Here is an 18,220-nt window from a genome sequence, read left to right on the forward strand (position 1 = left end):
TTGTATATTCTAAGCGTGTTCCAAATATACCATGTTCAGCCATGACACTCTGGTGCACACGACCTTGGCTGAAAATTCGCGGCCAAGATCTGGGGTATTCTTGATTCGGGCAAGACTTCAACAATAGTATATTGTGAAAAAATAAAGTCTTTTTTCAATTTCATAAATCTGATAGTTTGTAAGAAAAGATTTGAGTTGGTTCATCTGAATTTTTATTTGTACTTTAGATATATGCTGTCTATTCCAGGCCCCAAATCTCGTCATAGCCTTCACGACCCTTCGTTTCGGGAACATAAATGTACATTGCAACAAAGAAAATAATTCCCGTCACAGTAAACAGAAAAAAAACGGCATCACCCAAAATCTCTTTTAAATAAGGAAAAGCGTACGCAATTGCTACGTTTGAAAGCCAGTTCGACATGGTACCGAGAGCCTGTGCCTTTCCAATTGCCTCTTGACTAGAAAGTTCACTGATCATTAAGAAGGGAATTTGTCCAAGGCCAATCGAAAACCCGATTACAAAGCCAAAACATCCAACAGCAGCCATGTAGTCTTTTTGGTTGATCAATCCCGTTGAAATTATCACCGAACACAAACTCATTGTGGTAACTGATGCAAGTAACAATAATTTACGGCCCCATCTGTCAATCAATGGCGAAACTGCTAAAGAGACAATAACGTTGGTGAAGGCAAGTGAGGAAGTGAGATATAGTACATTTGTGTCAGGCGGCACAATTTTGGATAACACTGATACTCCATAAAAGGTTATGGCATTCATACCACTCAATTGTTGTGCCGACATAATAAGAACAACTGCAACCCATTCCTTCTTGTATTTTGACCCGGTGATGTAACTTATAGGGCTCAAAGTGCTAGGATCTATAGACCCTCTTCGAGACATTGCAGTTGAGACAGGGTATAAATTATCCTTTGGAGATGATTCCAAAAGCGACGAGGTTTCACTCAGACCTACAGATGAAGTTGGAGAGGGCTGGTTTGTTGAAAGTCTGCGCCAGTGTAGAATTTCGTATTGGGCTGCCACTTCATCGGATCTTAATTGGTTCAAAAGCTTAGATGCATGGGAAATCTCTCCGTTGTGCATTATTAGCCATTTAGGAGACTCAATCGTCGTGAAAAGAAGAACCAATTGTAGAAGCCCAATCCCTGCTCCAAAAATAAAGAGGTTGCGCCAGTCGTTGTCATTGCTCCACAAGAAAGCGATTAATTGGGCCAACAAAATGCCGGTTGCGACACCAAATTGAAGAAGAGACCCCATAAGGCCGCGATGGTTAAAGGGTGTAATCTCATTTATGAAGATAGGTGCAACTACCATCGAAGATCCAGCGGCCACTCCAGCAAGAAATCTGCCAAAGTTCATCACTGGAAGTGAATTGGCGAATGCTATTGATACGCATCCGAATATGTATAGAATAGCAGTAGCTTTTTGCACAGTATTTCTACCCACTGAGTTCAAAACCCTGTGTGATCCGACAAGTGTGGACGACAAAAAGCCCGCTACAGTGAAAACGGTATTGATGGTTGCAATTCCAGATTTATCCATTGGTATGCATTGTTGCATACCCCAACGAGCCCACATTCCGTCAGAGTACCCATCTCCACGACCATGACTTTGACAAGATATGATTTGTTGAGGTGCATTGAACACAGATAAATGAAAGCCGAATTGAAGAGTAGTCAAACAACAGATGGCTGTAGCCCATAGGAGCCGCCATCTTATTTTGTGATTCACGTATAATTGATCCTCCATTTTCGGTGACGAGACTGTTCGAATACTTTATGGGCCTTCTCGCGTTATGCAACCCAAAAATAATGTCTCTGGAAATTTCCCAGGTTTCGCTAGATTAAATCAGCTATTGATATCGGAATTTTCACTTGATACCAGTAATGTCTTATCGGTCTGCGTACAGGATTAGTTCTCTGATAGGAACTAAAGAGATGATGGCGAAGACAGTCTCCGACCGATAATGAAAGAAATGTGGTGATCAAAACTATATCAGATCACTGAACTCTTATATCTTATCTTATTCCACTCTCTGAGGCTGCTGAGAGTGCCTGCTGTCACGGAGATCACCGAACAGGAAGCAACTACAGGAACGGTTGCAAAACGGGTACAGGACCCACTTTGAGTTCACAGAGTATTGGAATCAGGGTAGTACATTCTCGATTCTGAAGTTTTTACGGTCACTGGTTGCTACCAAATAGTTCGAGATGCAACTATGCGAAGTACAAATTATTTGAGGCAAACGTCAGAATGACGCACGCTATGAAGTTCGTAGCAGAGCGTGTGTGCGGCTAGATCGGGTCCATGAACAGCAAGTTCGTGACAGAGGTTCAAACTCAATTGTATCCTCATCTGAAAGGGGGGATACTTTGTTGATAGTTTGGCATTTTATTTCAAGTGCACGAATAGAGACGAAAGAAATTCAGAAGACACGTGTACAATACATGGAGAAAGTGATTTCTCCAACACTTTCATAAGGTCCTTCTGATAGCCTACAATCTAATGTCAAGGATAATTGCGGATGCGAGATTGCGAAGGGTTGCCAGACCAAAGCTCCTGTCCTCGCACAGCCCAGACAGACTAGCAGATCTCGTTCAAGCTACATGGACACCTTAAGAGAGCTTACATAAGTAAAAGGAGTCAAGCGACCAAATATCCCAGACACAAGAATAAAAATCCGTTGAGGGCTGAGATTTCTACAGGCTGTGGCTTCGTGCAACTCCCAAGTTGGCGAGTCGCATGGTGACATAATGGGTGCGTTATCTTGGTATACCAAGAGCCGCCGAGCATTCCATAATTCTTGATAGAGGGGATATTGTTTTTTTTTTTTTTTTTTCTGGGATTTAAGAATGCTTGCGTGTGTGACATAAACTACAGGACATATACTTTCCATCCGGTTTGGTCTACTGATTCCGGAACAGAGGTGTGCGTAATAGCTTCCGGACTTTAATTAAAATTGGAACTGGACAAAACAGGAATTCGCACTCACCACTCGTAATTATCACTTGAAGAACGCATACATGCACACTGCACCTGCAATGTGCAATGATGAAACCGGCAATTAGTGCAAGTGGTGGAGCAACACCACATCCAATGGGTGCCCAGATCTTGCTTCTCTCACCCCGAGAAATTCTGCATCTGCCAAGGGGCTCTCTATGCAATTCGTTAGGGGACTTTGCTATTTTTGTGTCATTTTCGTATAAGCCCCTCCCATATCTGCTTGCAGGCAGTGTTTGTGTTCAGGGCCGCACTAGGCCTAATAAGGACCAGTTTACCATCTTTCTGGGACAAGGTATTTTTTTTTGAGTGACCCTCTTCTAAACAACAATTCTAGCCAAAACAAAAATTTCCATAAGAGCTCCACCAACGCTCCTTTAGCAACCTTCATCATTTCTTCGTGTCTCGATCTTCGACTTGAGGCAATTTCAGACCCACACTTCCTTTGTCCTGTCCTCTAGTCTCAGATCTCACTGCGGCTCTCTGCATCTGGCTGACAAGAAACTTGCCTTGACAGAATCGCCCACTTTTTTTTTCGTTGCTAGGCGTATCTCCTTTCTGCCTTTCTCCCTTAAATCTGGCACCAATATTTCACACAAATCCCATCATGTTTCTATTCCGAAAGAAGAAGGCAGCCTCTAAGCCCTCCAAATCTTCAAAGTCATCTGAAACAAAATCGTTGCCCCAAACTCCCATTCTCTCTGGGCCCATGGATGGGCAACAGGAGATCACTCCTGGTGGCAGTCAAAAGTACTCCTTTCCTCGCCCTCCTCGTCTATCACCCTCTAGCAATCTGTTGGCATCGCCTACATCTCCCACAAACCTGACGTTTGATGGCTCCAAACAAGCGCCTTCCTATGTTCGCCATGTGAGGGCCGTCTCAGGAGCTAGTGGAAGCTTTGCTGTGGATCCGGCGTTGACTCGCTCTTTGCAGGTCCGCCAGCAAACCATCAACCTGGACTTGCCGCCAGAGTTGCTGCCTGTGGTTAATTTGATGAATGCTCAGAAGCTCCGTCAATACGTCTCTGGAACTGTCTCAGTACTTTCTGAGGATCATTTAACTTGGAGTACAGCTCTGGCCACTTTGACCGGAGTAGAGCTTGCAGTTCAGACCCTTGACTCCATAAAGCCCCGCTATATCAACATTCAAGATAGCTCTGTAGTTCCTTCCCCAGTAAACGGCACATCAGGCTCGAGATACGAATTGGTAATCCTACAGGATTTTGATGGTCATCAGACTACCTTGCGTTTTGCTAATTCTGAACAATTTTACTTATGGCTCTCAGCAATCCATTTATCAAAATTCGAGAATTCATCGCTACAGGAGGCATTCACCGCTGTTATATTGTCTTTGAAAGGTCCTGAACTCTCCGACATCTTCACTCTTTTATCCCACAAGCAAAGATTCACCCGTTACGAGTGGAGCAATTTAAGATTGCCTCAGATTTCCAACAAATGGGTCAAGGTCTTCGTCAACATTGTACCCGGCGACAACAAAAAGAATGGACGTATCGAAGTCTACGCTTCAGACAAAATCACAAAGAAAAATTTGGTGTTGTACGTTGATCATCTTGACTCCATCTACAACGTGTATCCCGAAGATTACAAAATGATCGATGTCAATCTGATCATGAAATTGGAAGGCCAAGTTTACGTCAACAAAAAGTATCAACACCTTTTTATTCATGGCACTGATGGTTTGGATAGTGCTGCTGTCAAAGGCTTAGATTTGTCACCAGTAAGAAGAAGCGATTCCGCTATGTCATTGAGCTCGTTGGGTCCTCCAGGAGCTATTCACTCTCCCACAAGGTCTCGCTCGAATTCATTGAGCTCCTCATCCTCATTCTTTGTCAATGCAGCGTCTACTAGTGCCAATGCTGAAGGTGACTCACTGGCTACAACTTCTCCTAAGGCATCCACAAAATTTATCAAGCAAAGTGCAAGCAGTTTCGTCAAAACGGACTATTTGTACTTGATGCCTGAGCCTCATCCGGGTGTGGGAGTGACTGAGATTATGCTTCGAAACTTCATTCATATCATTGATGCATTCAAGCTTTATGGTCGTCCGGAGCATTTGGTCAGCAACAAAAGAGATCCTGTTTCCATGTTGTTTGGCTTGCCGGCCTTGCCTCACCACTGTTACTTAGATCTCGAGGATGCATATGAAGTTATTGCGCTTAATTTTGAATTGAGCTGCTTGCAAAACTGGGGTTTGTGTGAGTGGCGAGCATCAATCAAGGAGTACATCAGCTGCAAACAAAGAGACTCGAACTTCAAGGGAACCGGAAATATCTACGATTTGTTCAATTCTCTTGAAGACTCTCAACCAAGCAGTCCTATTCTTCGTGATACTCGAAGTCCAGTCTACTTGCAAGCACCTCCTGGTGCAAAGGCAAAATCTCCATTCGCAGACTCTATTCTGAGAACGCTGAAAAGTCTGGACTCGGTGCCTTCCACCGAGGCTTCGACCAGCCATGCGATTCCAACCCTAGGAAATGCATTCAACTATAGAAGTGGCGACAGCAGCGCTCTTAGAGGAGTTTCGAATCAACAACGCAATTTACATCCTATTGCCGATTTGCCAACGCCGTGTGATGAGAAGAATCAACAATTTTTTACTCCTTCCAACGGAAACATAGCCATTCATCTCTAAATTCGGCAATTTCTTTATTCTTGTTTCATATTTATAGTCGGAATTCATTTTGTTTATAGAATAGCCCATATTCACTTAGGAGTCTCTATAAAAGGTTTTGTAACGTTATGTCGATAGTGACATGAGTTTGTATAATAGTGAGATACATCTCGGTCATTTTTCAAGCAGATTTGTTCATATTATTTATCGTTCGATGTGAACTTTTGTCCTAGATAGACGAGCATAGAGTATGGCGGTTCAAGACTATTCCGAAGCTTTCTTTGTTTATTGTATTATTGCTATTTCATTTAGTACAGATCGAACGTCTTTATGGATTATTTTAGTTTTTTGTGTGAGATTTTTTGTATCTGACTGGGAATGCCGCCTGAGTTGGCGTATTTGCAAAATATGAGTGAATCAGCTTTGAAGACGTAAATGTTGATACAACCCACCATAAATCCCAGATTCAATATTTGTGCAAAGCCGCTTTACCAGTCCATCAGTAGCCACATTAGTAACCAGATATCGAAGCGAATAAGATTTATGCCTATAATTTATGCCTATTTTCGATCTTGATCTTGAATTGACCGACAATACACTGCATATAGCAACATAGACTTGATCTAAGCCTAAATTTTTTGGTATATCAAAACGAACATATGTTGCATTTCAGCCTCGGAGAATGTGCCCTGTAGTATAATTGACTATCAAAACAAGTTTCAACATTACACTTTAGGTATCTATCTTTCGCTAAAGGTTTCTACATCATCTACACAATAATGATCTCACCCACATCAGTGGTGTGCATGCAGCTCGACTAAATTTGCAACTGTCTTCATAACCGTTGGAGTTCAGAAATCTCCCCACCTAATTTAGTAATCAAATCAAGTCATTTTATTCAGATGGCAAGCTATACCGGAAAAGCAATTACATCTTCATGGGACACAGTCCTTTCATAACCTTACAATTTCACTGTACAAGCCAACTATCAAGCAATTGCTCAAAGCAACCACCCAAAGTCTTGATCTCAAAGCCGTATCTCGGATCAAAACAGTAATTAATACCATATTTGATCAACTCGTGCACACAGATATCAGGGAGTTGTTTGCATGAAGTATCTCTGTGTGAGACCACTACCGAGACTCGGCCCTTAAATGCATATCTACACCAGGGTGGTGCTAGTATTGCATAACTCGATGGAAAGTGAAAGGGGAATCACATATGCAGAGACAGTGACTAGAAAATTCTTACAGAAATGGCCAGACGCGTCTGCAATAGACACACCGAACGCCATTACTTCCCTGAACGGGCTAAACCTAAATATCAGCCTTGTGTAATGTAAGCGAATTGTGCAGACAGCCAGCCAGCTTCCCCAATGGGACCGTCACACGCGTCCGGGCGCGTCACGTGTAGCACTTGTATGACGGCCTGGTAGTGCGCGTCAGCGCGGCATCTTTCACTGAGCCTTTACAACCCTAATATTCCTACACCATTGCTGAGCGTGTCTTCCTCATAGGTATATAAGTGATACCCTGCTCGCACCTATTTCCACCTTTGTTTGAAAATTTTCTTCTCAAAGCAATCTTCTCAAGCTCTCGAGTTTCTGTCGATTAACAAATCTTCTTATTCTAATAGAAGAACCTCCATTCCCTCTTGGAATTCCGAATTGAATAACTTATAGGAATCCCACCCACCTCCACACTCATATGTCTATACACGAAACTCCAACTTCCGGATTGACTGGTAAAATATTGAATCTCGAAATGACCACAAGCGGATCTTCTCTCACTGACAAATTGGCCGCCGAGGCTGCCGCCGCCGACGTCCTGACTGCGTCTGACTCCTTGGCTGGCAAGCCAAAGGACATTGTTCGTCCAAAGCATATCATCGAAGGTGGTGCTGAGCAAATGCAAAAAACCGAATCGGAAATTGCAGCTGCTGCAGCAGAGCACCGTGAGTTCATGAAAAGCCACAAGGTACACAGACATCAACTAAAGGCACAGGAGAAGGATGAGCCATTGTTGGCCGAGAACAAGCGCCGTTTCGTCATGTTCCCAATCAAGTTCCACGAGATCTGGCAAATGTACAAAAAGGCTGAGGCTTCCTTCTGGACTGCTGAGGAGATCGATTTGTCCAAGGATATCGGCGACTGGAACAACAAGTTGACTGACAACGAACGTTTCTTCATTTCTCGTGTCTTGGCTTTCTTTGCTGCCTCTGACGGTATCGTCAACGAGAACTTGGTCGAGAACTTCTCTGCCGAGGTTCAAAGCCCTGAGGCCAAGTGTTTCTACGGTTTCCAGATCATGATGGAGAACATTCACTCCGAAACATATTCTTTGTTGATTGACTCTTATATCAAAGACCCAAAGGAGGCCGACTTCTTGTTCAACGCCATCGAGAACATTTCATGCATTAAGAAGAAGGCTGATTGGGCTTTGCGCTGGATCAACGACGACGAGGCTCTCTTTGGTGAGCGTTTGGTCGCTTTTGCCGCTGTTGAGGGTGTCTTCTTCTCCGGCTCTTTTGCATCTATCTTTTGGTTGAAGAAGAGAGGCTTGATGCCAGGTCTTACCTTCTCCAACGAATTGATTTGTCGTGATGAAGGTTTGCACACTGACTTTGCTTGCTTGTTGTTCTCCCACTTGAACAACAGACCAGACCCAAAGATCGTTGAGAGAATCATCACTGAGGCTGTTGACATCGAGAAGGAGTACTTCACCGATGCCTTGCCAGTCAGCTTGTTGGGTATGAACTGCGCTTTGATGTGTCAATACGTTGAGTTCGTTGCCGACAGATTGCTTGTGGCCTTGGGCAACAAGAAGGTCTACAATGTCACCAACCCATTCGACTTCATGGAGAACATTTCATTGGCCGGCAAGACCAACTTCTTCGAGAAGAGAGTCTCAGACTACCAAAAGGCAGGTGTCATGGCCAAGTCTAACGATGCTAGCGCCTCGAACCACGACTTCTCCTTTGACGATGATTTTTAGGTTCTTTGGCACGCTAGAGTGTATTGCGTCTTCATTTTTTGTCACCTGGTGTGGCTTCTACGCAATACATAAAAGTAATGGTTGTTTGATATTGGTTTTTTAATAACAGTACATATGTAATAGAAATTTGGCATTATTTACTTTTGTAGAATGAAGAAGCTTAAAGCATACAAGAATTACACAATAGAATGCAAAGCATGTCGTTCACAACGAAAGTATATGATAAATCGTCGACTTGACTTTGCTTTGACTTATTTTGAAAATCATTGTGAGTTGTGCAGGTTTTTTTATATCATTCTTCTGTATCTTCCAGTCAATCCTGCATCACCTCATCGTCTTCAGTAGTACATCAATCATTGTAATTAGTGCAAAATGGCTAAAGGAAAGAACAAACAAAGCGAAGAAAGAGGAGATAGATCTCGAACTTCTAATGGACACAAATCAAAACAATTCCATTCCCGAAAGGGTAGACAAGAGGAGGGAGCGATGAACCTGGTTCAAAGTAAGCTCCCTGTGAAATTAGCGATGTGGGATTTTGATCAGTGCGACCCAAAACGATGCTCTGGAAAAAAACTTGAGCGTCTTGGCTACATTAAAAATTTGCAAGTTGGTCAAAAATTCCACGGTGTGGTGGTGTCACCAAATGGTAAAAGTGTTGTCTGCCCTGATGACAAGGAAATTGTTGAAACCGGAGGAGCAGCGGTGGTAGAGTGCTCATGGGCTCGTTTAGATGAAATTCCTTTCCACAAAATTGGAGGAAAAAATGAAAGATTGCTACCTTATTTGGTTGCTGCTAACACTGTGAACTATGGCAGGCCATGGAAACTTAACTGCGTGGAGGCACTCGCTGCTTGTTTCGCCATTGTAGGTCATATTGAATGGGCCGAGGAACTTCTACAGAACTTTTCATGGGGTCTCACATTTCTTGAAATTAACAAGGAGCTTATTGAGATTTACCAGCAGTGCACAGACTCCGAGTCAGTGAACAAAGCTCAAGATGCATGGTTGGCAAAGCTTGAAGAGGAGGTAAGACAAAGAAAAGAGAGAGGCTCCAGCGAAGATATTTGGATGACAGGTAATGTGAACAGGCAAGTGGAGCAAAGTGAGAGTGAAGATGAAGACGATGTTGAATATGACGCCTTAGGTAATGCCATTGCCAAGCAGACATTGGATGACAAAGAAAGTGACCAAGAAGAAGAAGAGAGAGATGAGGAAGGTACAGAAGACGACAATGTCGACGAGGAAGAGGATGAAGTGGAAGAAGAAGAAGACAAAGAAATTAATTAATTGCATGAAGCCAGCAAAGAATAGAACACATTAGGCATGACGGAAATTTTGTCGAAAATTTCAAAGCATTTATATACATAATTGGAAACTTATACAGAGGAGCAATGAATCCATTGATCTAAGTTCTTCTGGTGCAGTAGATGAAGACACAGAAATAGAATTGATCGTAGAAAATTACAAAGCTTTACAGAAAAATCAAAGTCTTCAAATAGATGCATGAAATTAACTCAGTGTTAATATAAATCTCACACACTCTCAAGTTGCAATCATGTCATCTAAAGTTATATGTTGCATGCATATCTCCAGTGTTTACACCCTTTCTCAACCACAGTATGGCAAATGGGCAAAACGCTATCAAACATTTGCCCTTGCTACATAATCCTCTCCTCAATGCCATCTTCAACAATCCATTTCATGCTACATCCCCAACTAAGCACACTATCCGCGAGATAGCTGAAAGACACTCTGATTTTACCATTCTTGTCCCTCCTTCGCACGTCTTACGAAGCGGTCAAGACTCATCAAAGAGAAAATTGGCAGATCTCTGCTACAATGACGATGAATTTCTACGATCGCACGTTATTATTTCATCTGCTCCATTCTCAGTCTCCACGGCACCCGTCTCGAAGGCCCAACTGATTATATATAATACGATGAACGGGCGACAAGTGCTTTTGCGAGGAGGAGCAATCCTTACTGGCAAAAACTTCAAAAGCAGCATTAGAGTCAAAATTCTATCGGTGGCTCAATTTGTGTCATTTTGTGATTATTTCCCAAAAGGAAGCAGGTTTCTACTACTATTCATCGAGGATACCCTTCTACATAACCTGCCGCAGGCGCAAATTACTAATACACATGACCGGAGATTGGCAGGAATTGATTTGAATATGAATCAGAAGCATGATATTACATTCGAAGACCTTCTCAGAAACTATCCCGTACTATCTAAGTATATGTCACACAAGTTCTACACCTTATTTCACCACAATAATCGAAAGTTGGATAAGTTGCGGACCCGACAGATAATGAGTCCAGCAGAAATTGCAAGTGAATTTCGTACAATCGAGTCAGAAGCTTTTGCAATTATACAAGACTGCGTGAATTCTGATTCAACAGATGGTGATCGCGTTTACACCATTTTTGATTCTGTCGCCGCGAAAAATCCAAAAGTCGATATGAATCAACTAATTCACGAGTATGTCGAGCTAAATTTGTACGACAAAGTCTGGCTGCAACTCATTTTCCAATACTCCTCTGGCCCTGAACCTAGCTCTGGTGGTAGTCTGGGTCAAGCAAAAGTCCTAACCTCTGAATTGTACAAAGATTTGTCTTGCTTATCGCTAAACCAATTAGATATCCCCGTGCAAGACCCATGGAAACTCAACGTTCTCCAGCGTCGCATCACTGAAGCCATCACTGTACTAAGTAAGCTCCTGAACAGTGATGTCTCAAAGCAGAGAACTAAAATCGCAATAATTGGCGAAGCAATTAGTGCTCTCACAGGAAAAACAGAGAAATCTCTACAAGAAGACTTGGTCATTGATGCCGATACATTCATCGGTTTGTTAATCATGGTTGTTGTACATTCTAAAATCAACGATCTCGAGGCTCACCTTGACTATATTCGGTTCTTTGGAGGTCACGGCTCAGGTACAGAATTGAGTCATCCGCATCCGCAAACAAATAATCAGGGATATCTCAACTACGTCTTAAGCAATTTTGATGCCGTGATATACTTGTTGTCCTCCACCAATGCCACATCTGAGAAGAGTCATGTGGAGAATATGATTGCGGCATCTGCATTGAATTATAACTTTTGGTATGCAATTAAGACTGAAAACATCTCGGAGTTGACTGTGGTTCTCGAAGCCGTAAAGCGAGAATTCGGTGACAATGAGCTTCCGAGATCTCATTTCTTGAAAAGTAAAAACATTAACGGGGAAAGTTTTTTAACTTCAGCAATAAAAACCAAGAACGTTAATTTGTTTTCCATTCTTTTTGAGCAAACAAGTTCATGGATCTCCTTCGAAGAGATCATGTTCGATAGAAATACAACTTCAGATCAAAACTTACTCATGATCGCGTTGCAAGAAGAAGCTTCCGAAATTGCTTCTGTTCTCATCCACTTTTTCCAGGAAAATGCGACAGAAGAAGAATTGGTATCTTACTATAATTCTTGTGATAAGCACGGAAGAACTGTTGGCCATTATCTATCCCACGATTTGGTTGCTTTGAAGTTAGTGGGCTCCTACATCAATTGGGATATCAAAGATAATATTCTTCAGACACCATTGGCAGCGGTTTGTCGTTGCTATGACCGGGCAGATTACAAAGAACTCATCAAGCAAGTTTTTGCTATAGTGTTTGAACAAAATGATCGCGTCCTTACATTTGATAATCACATCGATAAAGCAGGCAACTCTTTACTACATGTACTCGCAAAAGGATTACTGGAGTCAGAGCTATTCTCAAACAGTTTAGCACTTGTTGATGTCAATCAAATGAACAACAAACAATTAACTCCAATGTCACTGTATGTTCGCTATAGCAGAACTGAGAACTTGGAAATCATTTTGAGGCAGAAATCTCTCGTATTTGCCATGGAGGATCCAAAGCTATTCTACAATGTTTTGGATTATTATAGCTTTTCTGCTAGCAAATTGTCGACAGGATCAAATGGGGATTTTCCATTTATTCAAAGTCTTATCCTTCAGAGATTTTTTTCTGAGAATTTTTCAGCTGGACTGGAAAAGAAAATCGGCTTTTTGAACTCTCGATTCGATAGTAATTCCAACGAGTGGCTAATCAATTCCATCTTTACCGATCGAATATCGGAGCTGAGTTTCAAATCGAAGTATATTTCGATAGAAAAATTATATCAGTTTTACCATTATCAGAAAAGGTTGCCCGCGATCATTTTCTTTCCTCATCCAAGCGTTTTATTGGAGTATTTCATGAAAGGTAAAAGTTCGGTTCCCATGTATCTCAAGTTTCGCATGAATCGCAACTTAGAGTATCTCAATGCTTTTTTGGCCTCTCTAAACTATTTAGATGAGGCGATTCAGAATGAGACGTTTGATGCATTCTCACAATTTTTCCTGGACCATCATGATCTCAAATCAGATTTTTTTAAGTGGAACAGAGACATCGAGCATCACAATATTGAGTGCAAGTTAACCCATACTCAGATTTCAGAAATTGTTTACTTTGTCGAATACTCACTGGATGATGTTCGAAAGTATCTGCATATCATTAAAAAGCTTCGGAAGCTCACAACTGTTTGTGGTCTTAAGCAATGTGAACAGAGAAATTTGTTTGACAGACTATTACTCACCATGACAAACATTCGCAATCTTGAAGAGAGTGCGTCTATTGAGTATAGGAATGTTGACAGACCATATGCAAGGATCGAGCCATTCCTTCTATGGCTAGAAATGTGTAGTGAGGAAATACTAAGGAACTGTGGTTCGTTATTGAACAAGGTGACCCGATGGAGAACATCGTACAGCAAAATCAAAGAACTCAACAACGAGCTTCACCATATTGAACAACAAATTATGGTGGTCAGCGACTCAAATAAAAAGCTCCAGCAACCGGAAGCTATTGCATCACCACCTCTATCACGACAGAATTCCCTCTCCGTTGATCTGGCATTGACGGAGTCTGAAATACCGGATGATACGTCCTTCTTCAATTTTGGGTTGGTGGATAGCAAGCGTGCAAGATACAAGAAGCTTCTACTCTTGAAAGCAGATGGAGTGAAACGTTTGATGGATCTAAATTATGAGATCAAGCTGGAGCACGAGCAACTAGCAGCATCAATTTCACAATTTATCTCCTTCCGAACTGGCTACTTAACGCTTGCTTTAAAATTACTAGTGAACTCGAATCTCAATCTGTTACGATACAGAGTGTTCGAATTAACAAAGTATCGCACAGAGATCTGGTCTTGTCCCTTGAGCATATAGACGATTATTTCTGAGATCACGGACACTTCAATTGCTACAGGTGCAAATGAACAATAGAATTGACAATTATTTTGTCATTTTACATCAAAGATATTTTTCAAAATGTAGTGTTTTTTGTTTTTTGGAAAGGAAGGTTCTCGAACATCCGTACACCCACAATATACCACTTAACCAGTTGTTCGTTTTATATTGATAACAGATAACATTAAGATGGCCGTCACTAACAAAGATTTGGCTTTGGCCATTATCAACTTCTTGAACAGCAGTGTGTCTAACAAAACTATTGATGAGGAGTTCTCCGAGTCCGTTGATGTTGCAATTGACTGTATTGCAGACGCATTTAGTGTAAACAAAGATCAAGCCTCATCTGCTCTTGGTGGAAAGTCCTTGCTTGAAATTGTCAACGGCGCTGCAAGTACTGCATCTCCTTCCACCAAAGCTGTTGATGTTGACGAGGAAGCCAAGGCCAAGGCCAACGCCTTGAAGGGTGAGGGTAACAAGGCAATGGCCTTGAAGGACTTCGACACTGCGATTGCTAAGTACTCTGAGGCAATCGCATTAGACCCTTCTAATGTTGTGTTCTTATCCAACAGAGCCGCTGCATACTCTTCTTCCTCGCAACATGCCAAGGCTGTTGAGGATGCTAAGGCTGCAATTGCCTTGGACTCCAAATTTTCAAAAGCTTACTCCAGATTGGGATTGGCTGAGTACGCTTTGGGCAATGCCAAGGGTGCTATGGATGCTTACAAGAATGGTTTAGAAGTTGAGGGGTCTGCGCCATCGGATGCTATGAAGAGAGGATATGAGACTGCGAAGAAGAGAGTGGAAGAGGAGTTGGAGAGTAGTATCTCTGAAGGCGACTCTGTTGCTACTGCGAAATCAACCGCTGATGCATCCGGATCCTCGGCTTCTGCTAGCGCTGCTGCAGGTGGTTTGCCTGACCTCTCCTCTATGTTTGGAGGCGGTGGAATGCCTTCTCTTTCAGACATGATGAACAACCCTCAAGTGATGCAAGCTGCTCAGAACTTGATGTCTAATCCAGAGGCAATGCAAGGCTTAATGAACAACCCAATGCTTCGCCAGATGGCTCAAGGTTTGGGTGGTGGCTCTGGTTTAGAAGGTTTGATGAACAACCCAGCTCTTCAAGATATGGCCAAGCAGTTTATGGGCGAGCCGGAGAAAAAGCCTGACTCCGCATAGTTCAGTTTAGTGCAAACATAAGTTTGTATGGCTGAGCGAGCCAGGCCTCTCCTAGGTGACAGACGCAACCCGGCTCCATTTATGAGTTAATTAAAGAAAAAATAAAAATAGAAAAGGATTTTATTCATCGACCATTATATTCATTTCATCTCGTCTTTTATGAATCAAGTTAATTGCAAGGAAAAGTCACTGGGATGAAACCAGTCCTGTGCAGCGGGATCTCCTACACACTCTCATTGTTTACCATAGGATAAGACAGATCAAACTGTGTATTCGAAGTTGATATCACCTAAAACTGGAATCTTAAACATCATCCCGAACGGGCGAGTCATAATATATCTTCTAAGCCTCTGTTGCAACTCAAAAACTTCCCATTAATACAAAGCATCGAGTTTGTTCTAACGAGTACCCCAGAGTTCTGCAATGGCGTCCGATGCTACTGCAAAACAATCATCGATCACAGTATCAGTGCGTGTTCGACCGTTTACAGAAGATGAAGAGAAGAGATTGGTTGTTATGGAAGATGCACCATTATTTGCCAGTGATGGGCAGTTGCTGCAGCCAGGAAGTTCGAGCCCAAAATCAATCACCGTGAGATCTTCATCGCTACGAAAAATTGTCAATGTTGTAGATGATAAAATGCTAATATTTGATCCTCCAGATACGAGTCCTCTTGTGTCTATGCAAAGGAAGTTGTTCCCGAACCCCAGGCTTAGAACCAAGATTCGAGATTGTCGTTTCGTGTTTGACAGACTCTTCGATGATGATGCAACTCAACAGCAGGTGTATGAAAATACAACGAAGCCCCTTCTAGATAGTATCATCGATGGATACAATGCCACGGTCTTTGCATATGGAGCTACTGGATGTGGGAAAACTCACACAATTCTGGGAACACCACAGGATCCAGGAGTCATTTTTTTGACACTCAAAGAATTGTATGAGAGAATAGACAGACTCAGCGATGAGCGGAAATTTGATGTGTCGGTTTCGTTCCTCGAGATTTACAACGAGACCATCCGGGACCTTTTGAGTCCAGATACTCCTTCAAAAACACTCAATCTTCGCGAAGACTCGAAAAACAAAATAACAGTATCTAATCTTCTGACCCACACTCCAACTGATATCGAAGAGATTAAGCAACTAATAGTGGTTGGTAATCGCAACAGGACTTCTTCTCCTACTGAAGCTAATTCAGCCTCTTCAAGATCACACGCTGTTCTACAAATAAATGTTGCACTGACGCACAGGACTGCCAGTCTTAGAGAAGAGCATCTTTTTGCCACTTTATCCATCATAGACCTTGCTGGTAGCGAGCGAGCCGCAAATACTAAGAACAGGGGCGCCACACTTCACGAGGGTGCAAATATCAACAAGTCTCTACTTGCGCTTGGAAACTGTATAAATTCTCTTTGCGATCCGAGGCGAAAGAATCATGTGCCCTACCGAGACCTGAAGTTGACAAGACTACTTAAGTTTTCTTTGGGAGGAAATTGCAAGACGGTCATGATAGTTTGCATTTCCCCACTGTCTCAACACTATGACGAGACCTTTAATACACTTAAGTATGCGGATAGAGTCAAGCAAATCAAAACCAAGGTCATTCGCAATCGGCAAAATCTTGATAGACATGTGGGCTCATACCTCAAAATGATCACAGAACAAAAGCAAGAAATAGACGAACTCCGGTCTCGGGAAGCACAAAAGATAGAAGCTACAAAACAAAGATCTTCACTAGAGACTCGAGCCTGCCTTGATGCAATTCTGCAACAAATCGAATCATTAAAAATGATCGTTGACAAACACGTTTCCGAGAAGTGGAAGAAGTACTATGTTCTTGCTAAGAGAAAATTACTTCTTTTAGATCTCAATAACCTAGAGACGATCCATACTGTCTTGAACCAACATAGCAGGCCTATCGCCGACGGAGCTCTGTCATCAATTAGAACGTGTCTCTTGCAAATTGAGCTTTTAAGAGCCAAATTTAATGAGCAGATTGTTCATCTAGAGAGATTGTATGATTCTTCAAGTGAGATTGAGGACGCTTTACATAAGTCAAAGGAGCACACCCATGTGAGATTACAGGAACTAGAAGGGTGGAATGAAAGTTATGATTCTATTTTCAATGTGATGTTTGGAGCTGTCGAAGACTACTTACAGAATGATCTACTTCTCAATTCATCTATTTTGTTTGACTTTTTGGTCGGAAAACTAAACAAATTCAATTTTCTACAGCATGTTTTCTGTCAAATCTCCGAAATTCAATTAACAGCTTGTGACTACAGCAAAGAGCTTGATAAGATATTTCACCAGGTGACACTTGTTCTTGAGCTGATGAATAATTCGGAGTATGATGTGACGATAGAAAAGATTGTATCTTCGTTCATGACAACTAAATTCAAGTCTAGCAATGACGAGATGTTGGAAGTCAATGAGGGGAAAGCCCTCACGAACGTGAAAGCACATGATAAAAGAGCCAGTTCATCTCCCTTGAAGAACTCCCCAGCATGTAAACGAACAATTCGCCCGATGCTAGAAAAAATGAACTACTCAAACATCACACTCGATATGGATCTAAGCTCTGATTTATCCACATTGAACAAAGAGGATGATTCTCCGATCACTGATCGTATAGACCGCTCATTTATAGAGGTGGGAGACCTATCTTTTGAACCTGCACTAGAATCGCCGCCATTATCGCATGTCCACGACTCTTTAGACTTCAAAAAGCCCAAACTTCTATCGTCCGATAAGCTAATGAAGACAGACTTCTTCTCTCGGGAAAATCATTACACCAGAATCCCACTACTCAACAAAGAAGCGAGCAATAAAATCCTTGCAAAATCCCCGGATAGCCCCTCAAAAATTAGTTCCAGTCCAAAATTTGACCTCAGCGTATTGGATATGCCATCTGACATGTGACAACACTGTGTATCCTCCCCTAGAACGAGATGTACCACCAATTAATTGGTCATAATCATGACATATTTATTGTCAGCAAAGAAATAAATACTTGCATATTAAAACGAATCTTAGCCGAACACTGGTTTTATTAGTAGCATGCTTGTCGATTTATTTTAAGATGCGGCTCGAACGGCATGGCTATAAGACAAAATGGGGA

At 42.1% G+C, this 18,220-nt stretch overlaps 7 protein-coding genes across 7 annotated transcripts; 6 read left to right on the plus strand and 1 right to left on the minus strand.

Annotated features, from left to right (window-relative positions):
* Positions 1-238: 238 nt before the first annotated feature.
* Positions 239-1,768, minus strand: PUMCH_000191 (uncharacterized protein; the record flags this gene model as incomplete). The annotated part of the gene is made up of 1 exon (XM_063019285.1): positions 239-1,768. One exon carries the CDS (start codon positions 1,766-1,768, stop codon positions 239-241), a length of 1,530 nt encoding a protein of 509 aa, XP_062875355.1.
* Positions 1,769-3,626: 1,858 nt separating this feature from the next.
* PUMCH_000192 (uncharacterized protein) lies at positions 3,627-5,672 on the plus strand (the record flags this gene model as incomplete). The annotated part of the gene is made up of 1 exon (XM_063019286.1): positions 3,627-5,672. One exon carries the CDS (start codon positions 3,627-3,629, stop codon positions 5,670-5,672), a length of 2,046 nt encoding a protein of 681 aa, XP_062875356.1.
* Positions 5,673-7,357: 1,685 nt separating this feature from the next.
* PUMCH_000193 (uncharacterized protein) lies at positions 7,358-8,644 on the plus strand (the record flags this gene model as incomplete). The annotated part of the gene is made up of 1 exon (XM_063019287.1): positions 7,358-8,644. The coding sequence occupies one exon, from the start codon at positions 7,358-7,360 to the stop codon at positions 8,642-8,644; it is 1,287 nt and encodes a 428-aa protein (XP_062875357.1).
* Positions 8,645-9,016: 372 nt separating this feature from the next.
* Positions 9,017-9,931, plus strand: PUMCH_000194 (uncharacterized protein; the record flags this gene model as incomplete). Its single annotated transcript, XM_063019288.1, has 1 exon — positions 9,017-9,931. The coding sequence occupies one exon, from the start codon at positions 9,017-9,019 to the stop codon at positions 9,929-9,931; it is 915 nt and encodes a 304-aa protein (XP_062875358.1).
* A 332-nt stretch (positions 9,932-10,263) lies between these two features.
* PUMCH_000195 (uncharacterized protein) lies at positions 10,264-13,899 on the plus strand (the record flags this gene model as incomplete). Its single annotated transcript, XM_063019289.1, has 1 exon — positions 10,264-13,899. The coding sequence occupies one exon, from the start codon at positions 10,264-10,266 to the stop codon at positions 13,897-13,899; it is 3,636 nt and encodes a 1,211-aa protein (XP_062875359.1).
* Positions 13,900-14,109: 210 nt separating this feature from the next.
* On the plus strand, positions 14,110-15,099 carry PUMCH_000196 (uncharacterized protein; the record flags this gene model as incomplete). The annotated part of the gene is made up of 1 exon (XM_063019290.1): positions 14,110-15,099. The coding sequence occupies one exon, from the start codon at positions 14,110-14,112 to the stop codon at positions 15,097-15,099; it is 990 nt and encodes a 329-aa protein (XP_062875360.1).
* A 423-nt stretch (positions 15,100-15,522) lies between these two features.
* Positions 15,523-18,021, plus strand: PUMCH_000197 (uncharacterized protein; the record flags this gene model as incomplete). Its single annotated transcript, XM_063019291.1, has 1 exon — positions 15,523-18,021. One exon carries the CDS (start codon positions 15,523-15,525, stop codon positions 18,019-18,021), a length of 2,499 nt encoding a protein of 832 aa, XP_062875361.1.
* Between the last annotated feature and the right edge of the window lie 199 nt (positions 18,022-18,220).

This window comes from Australozyma saopauloensis, chromosome 1 (assembly GCF_035610405.1).
Source record: "Australozyma saopauloensis chromosome 1, complete sequence".
NCBI lineage: Eukaryota > Fungi > Ascomycota > Pichiomycetes > Serinales > Metschnikowiaceae > Australozyma > Australozyma saopauloensis.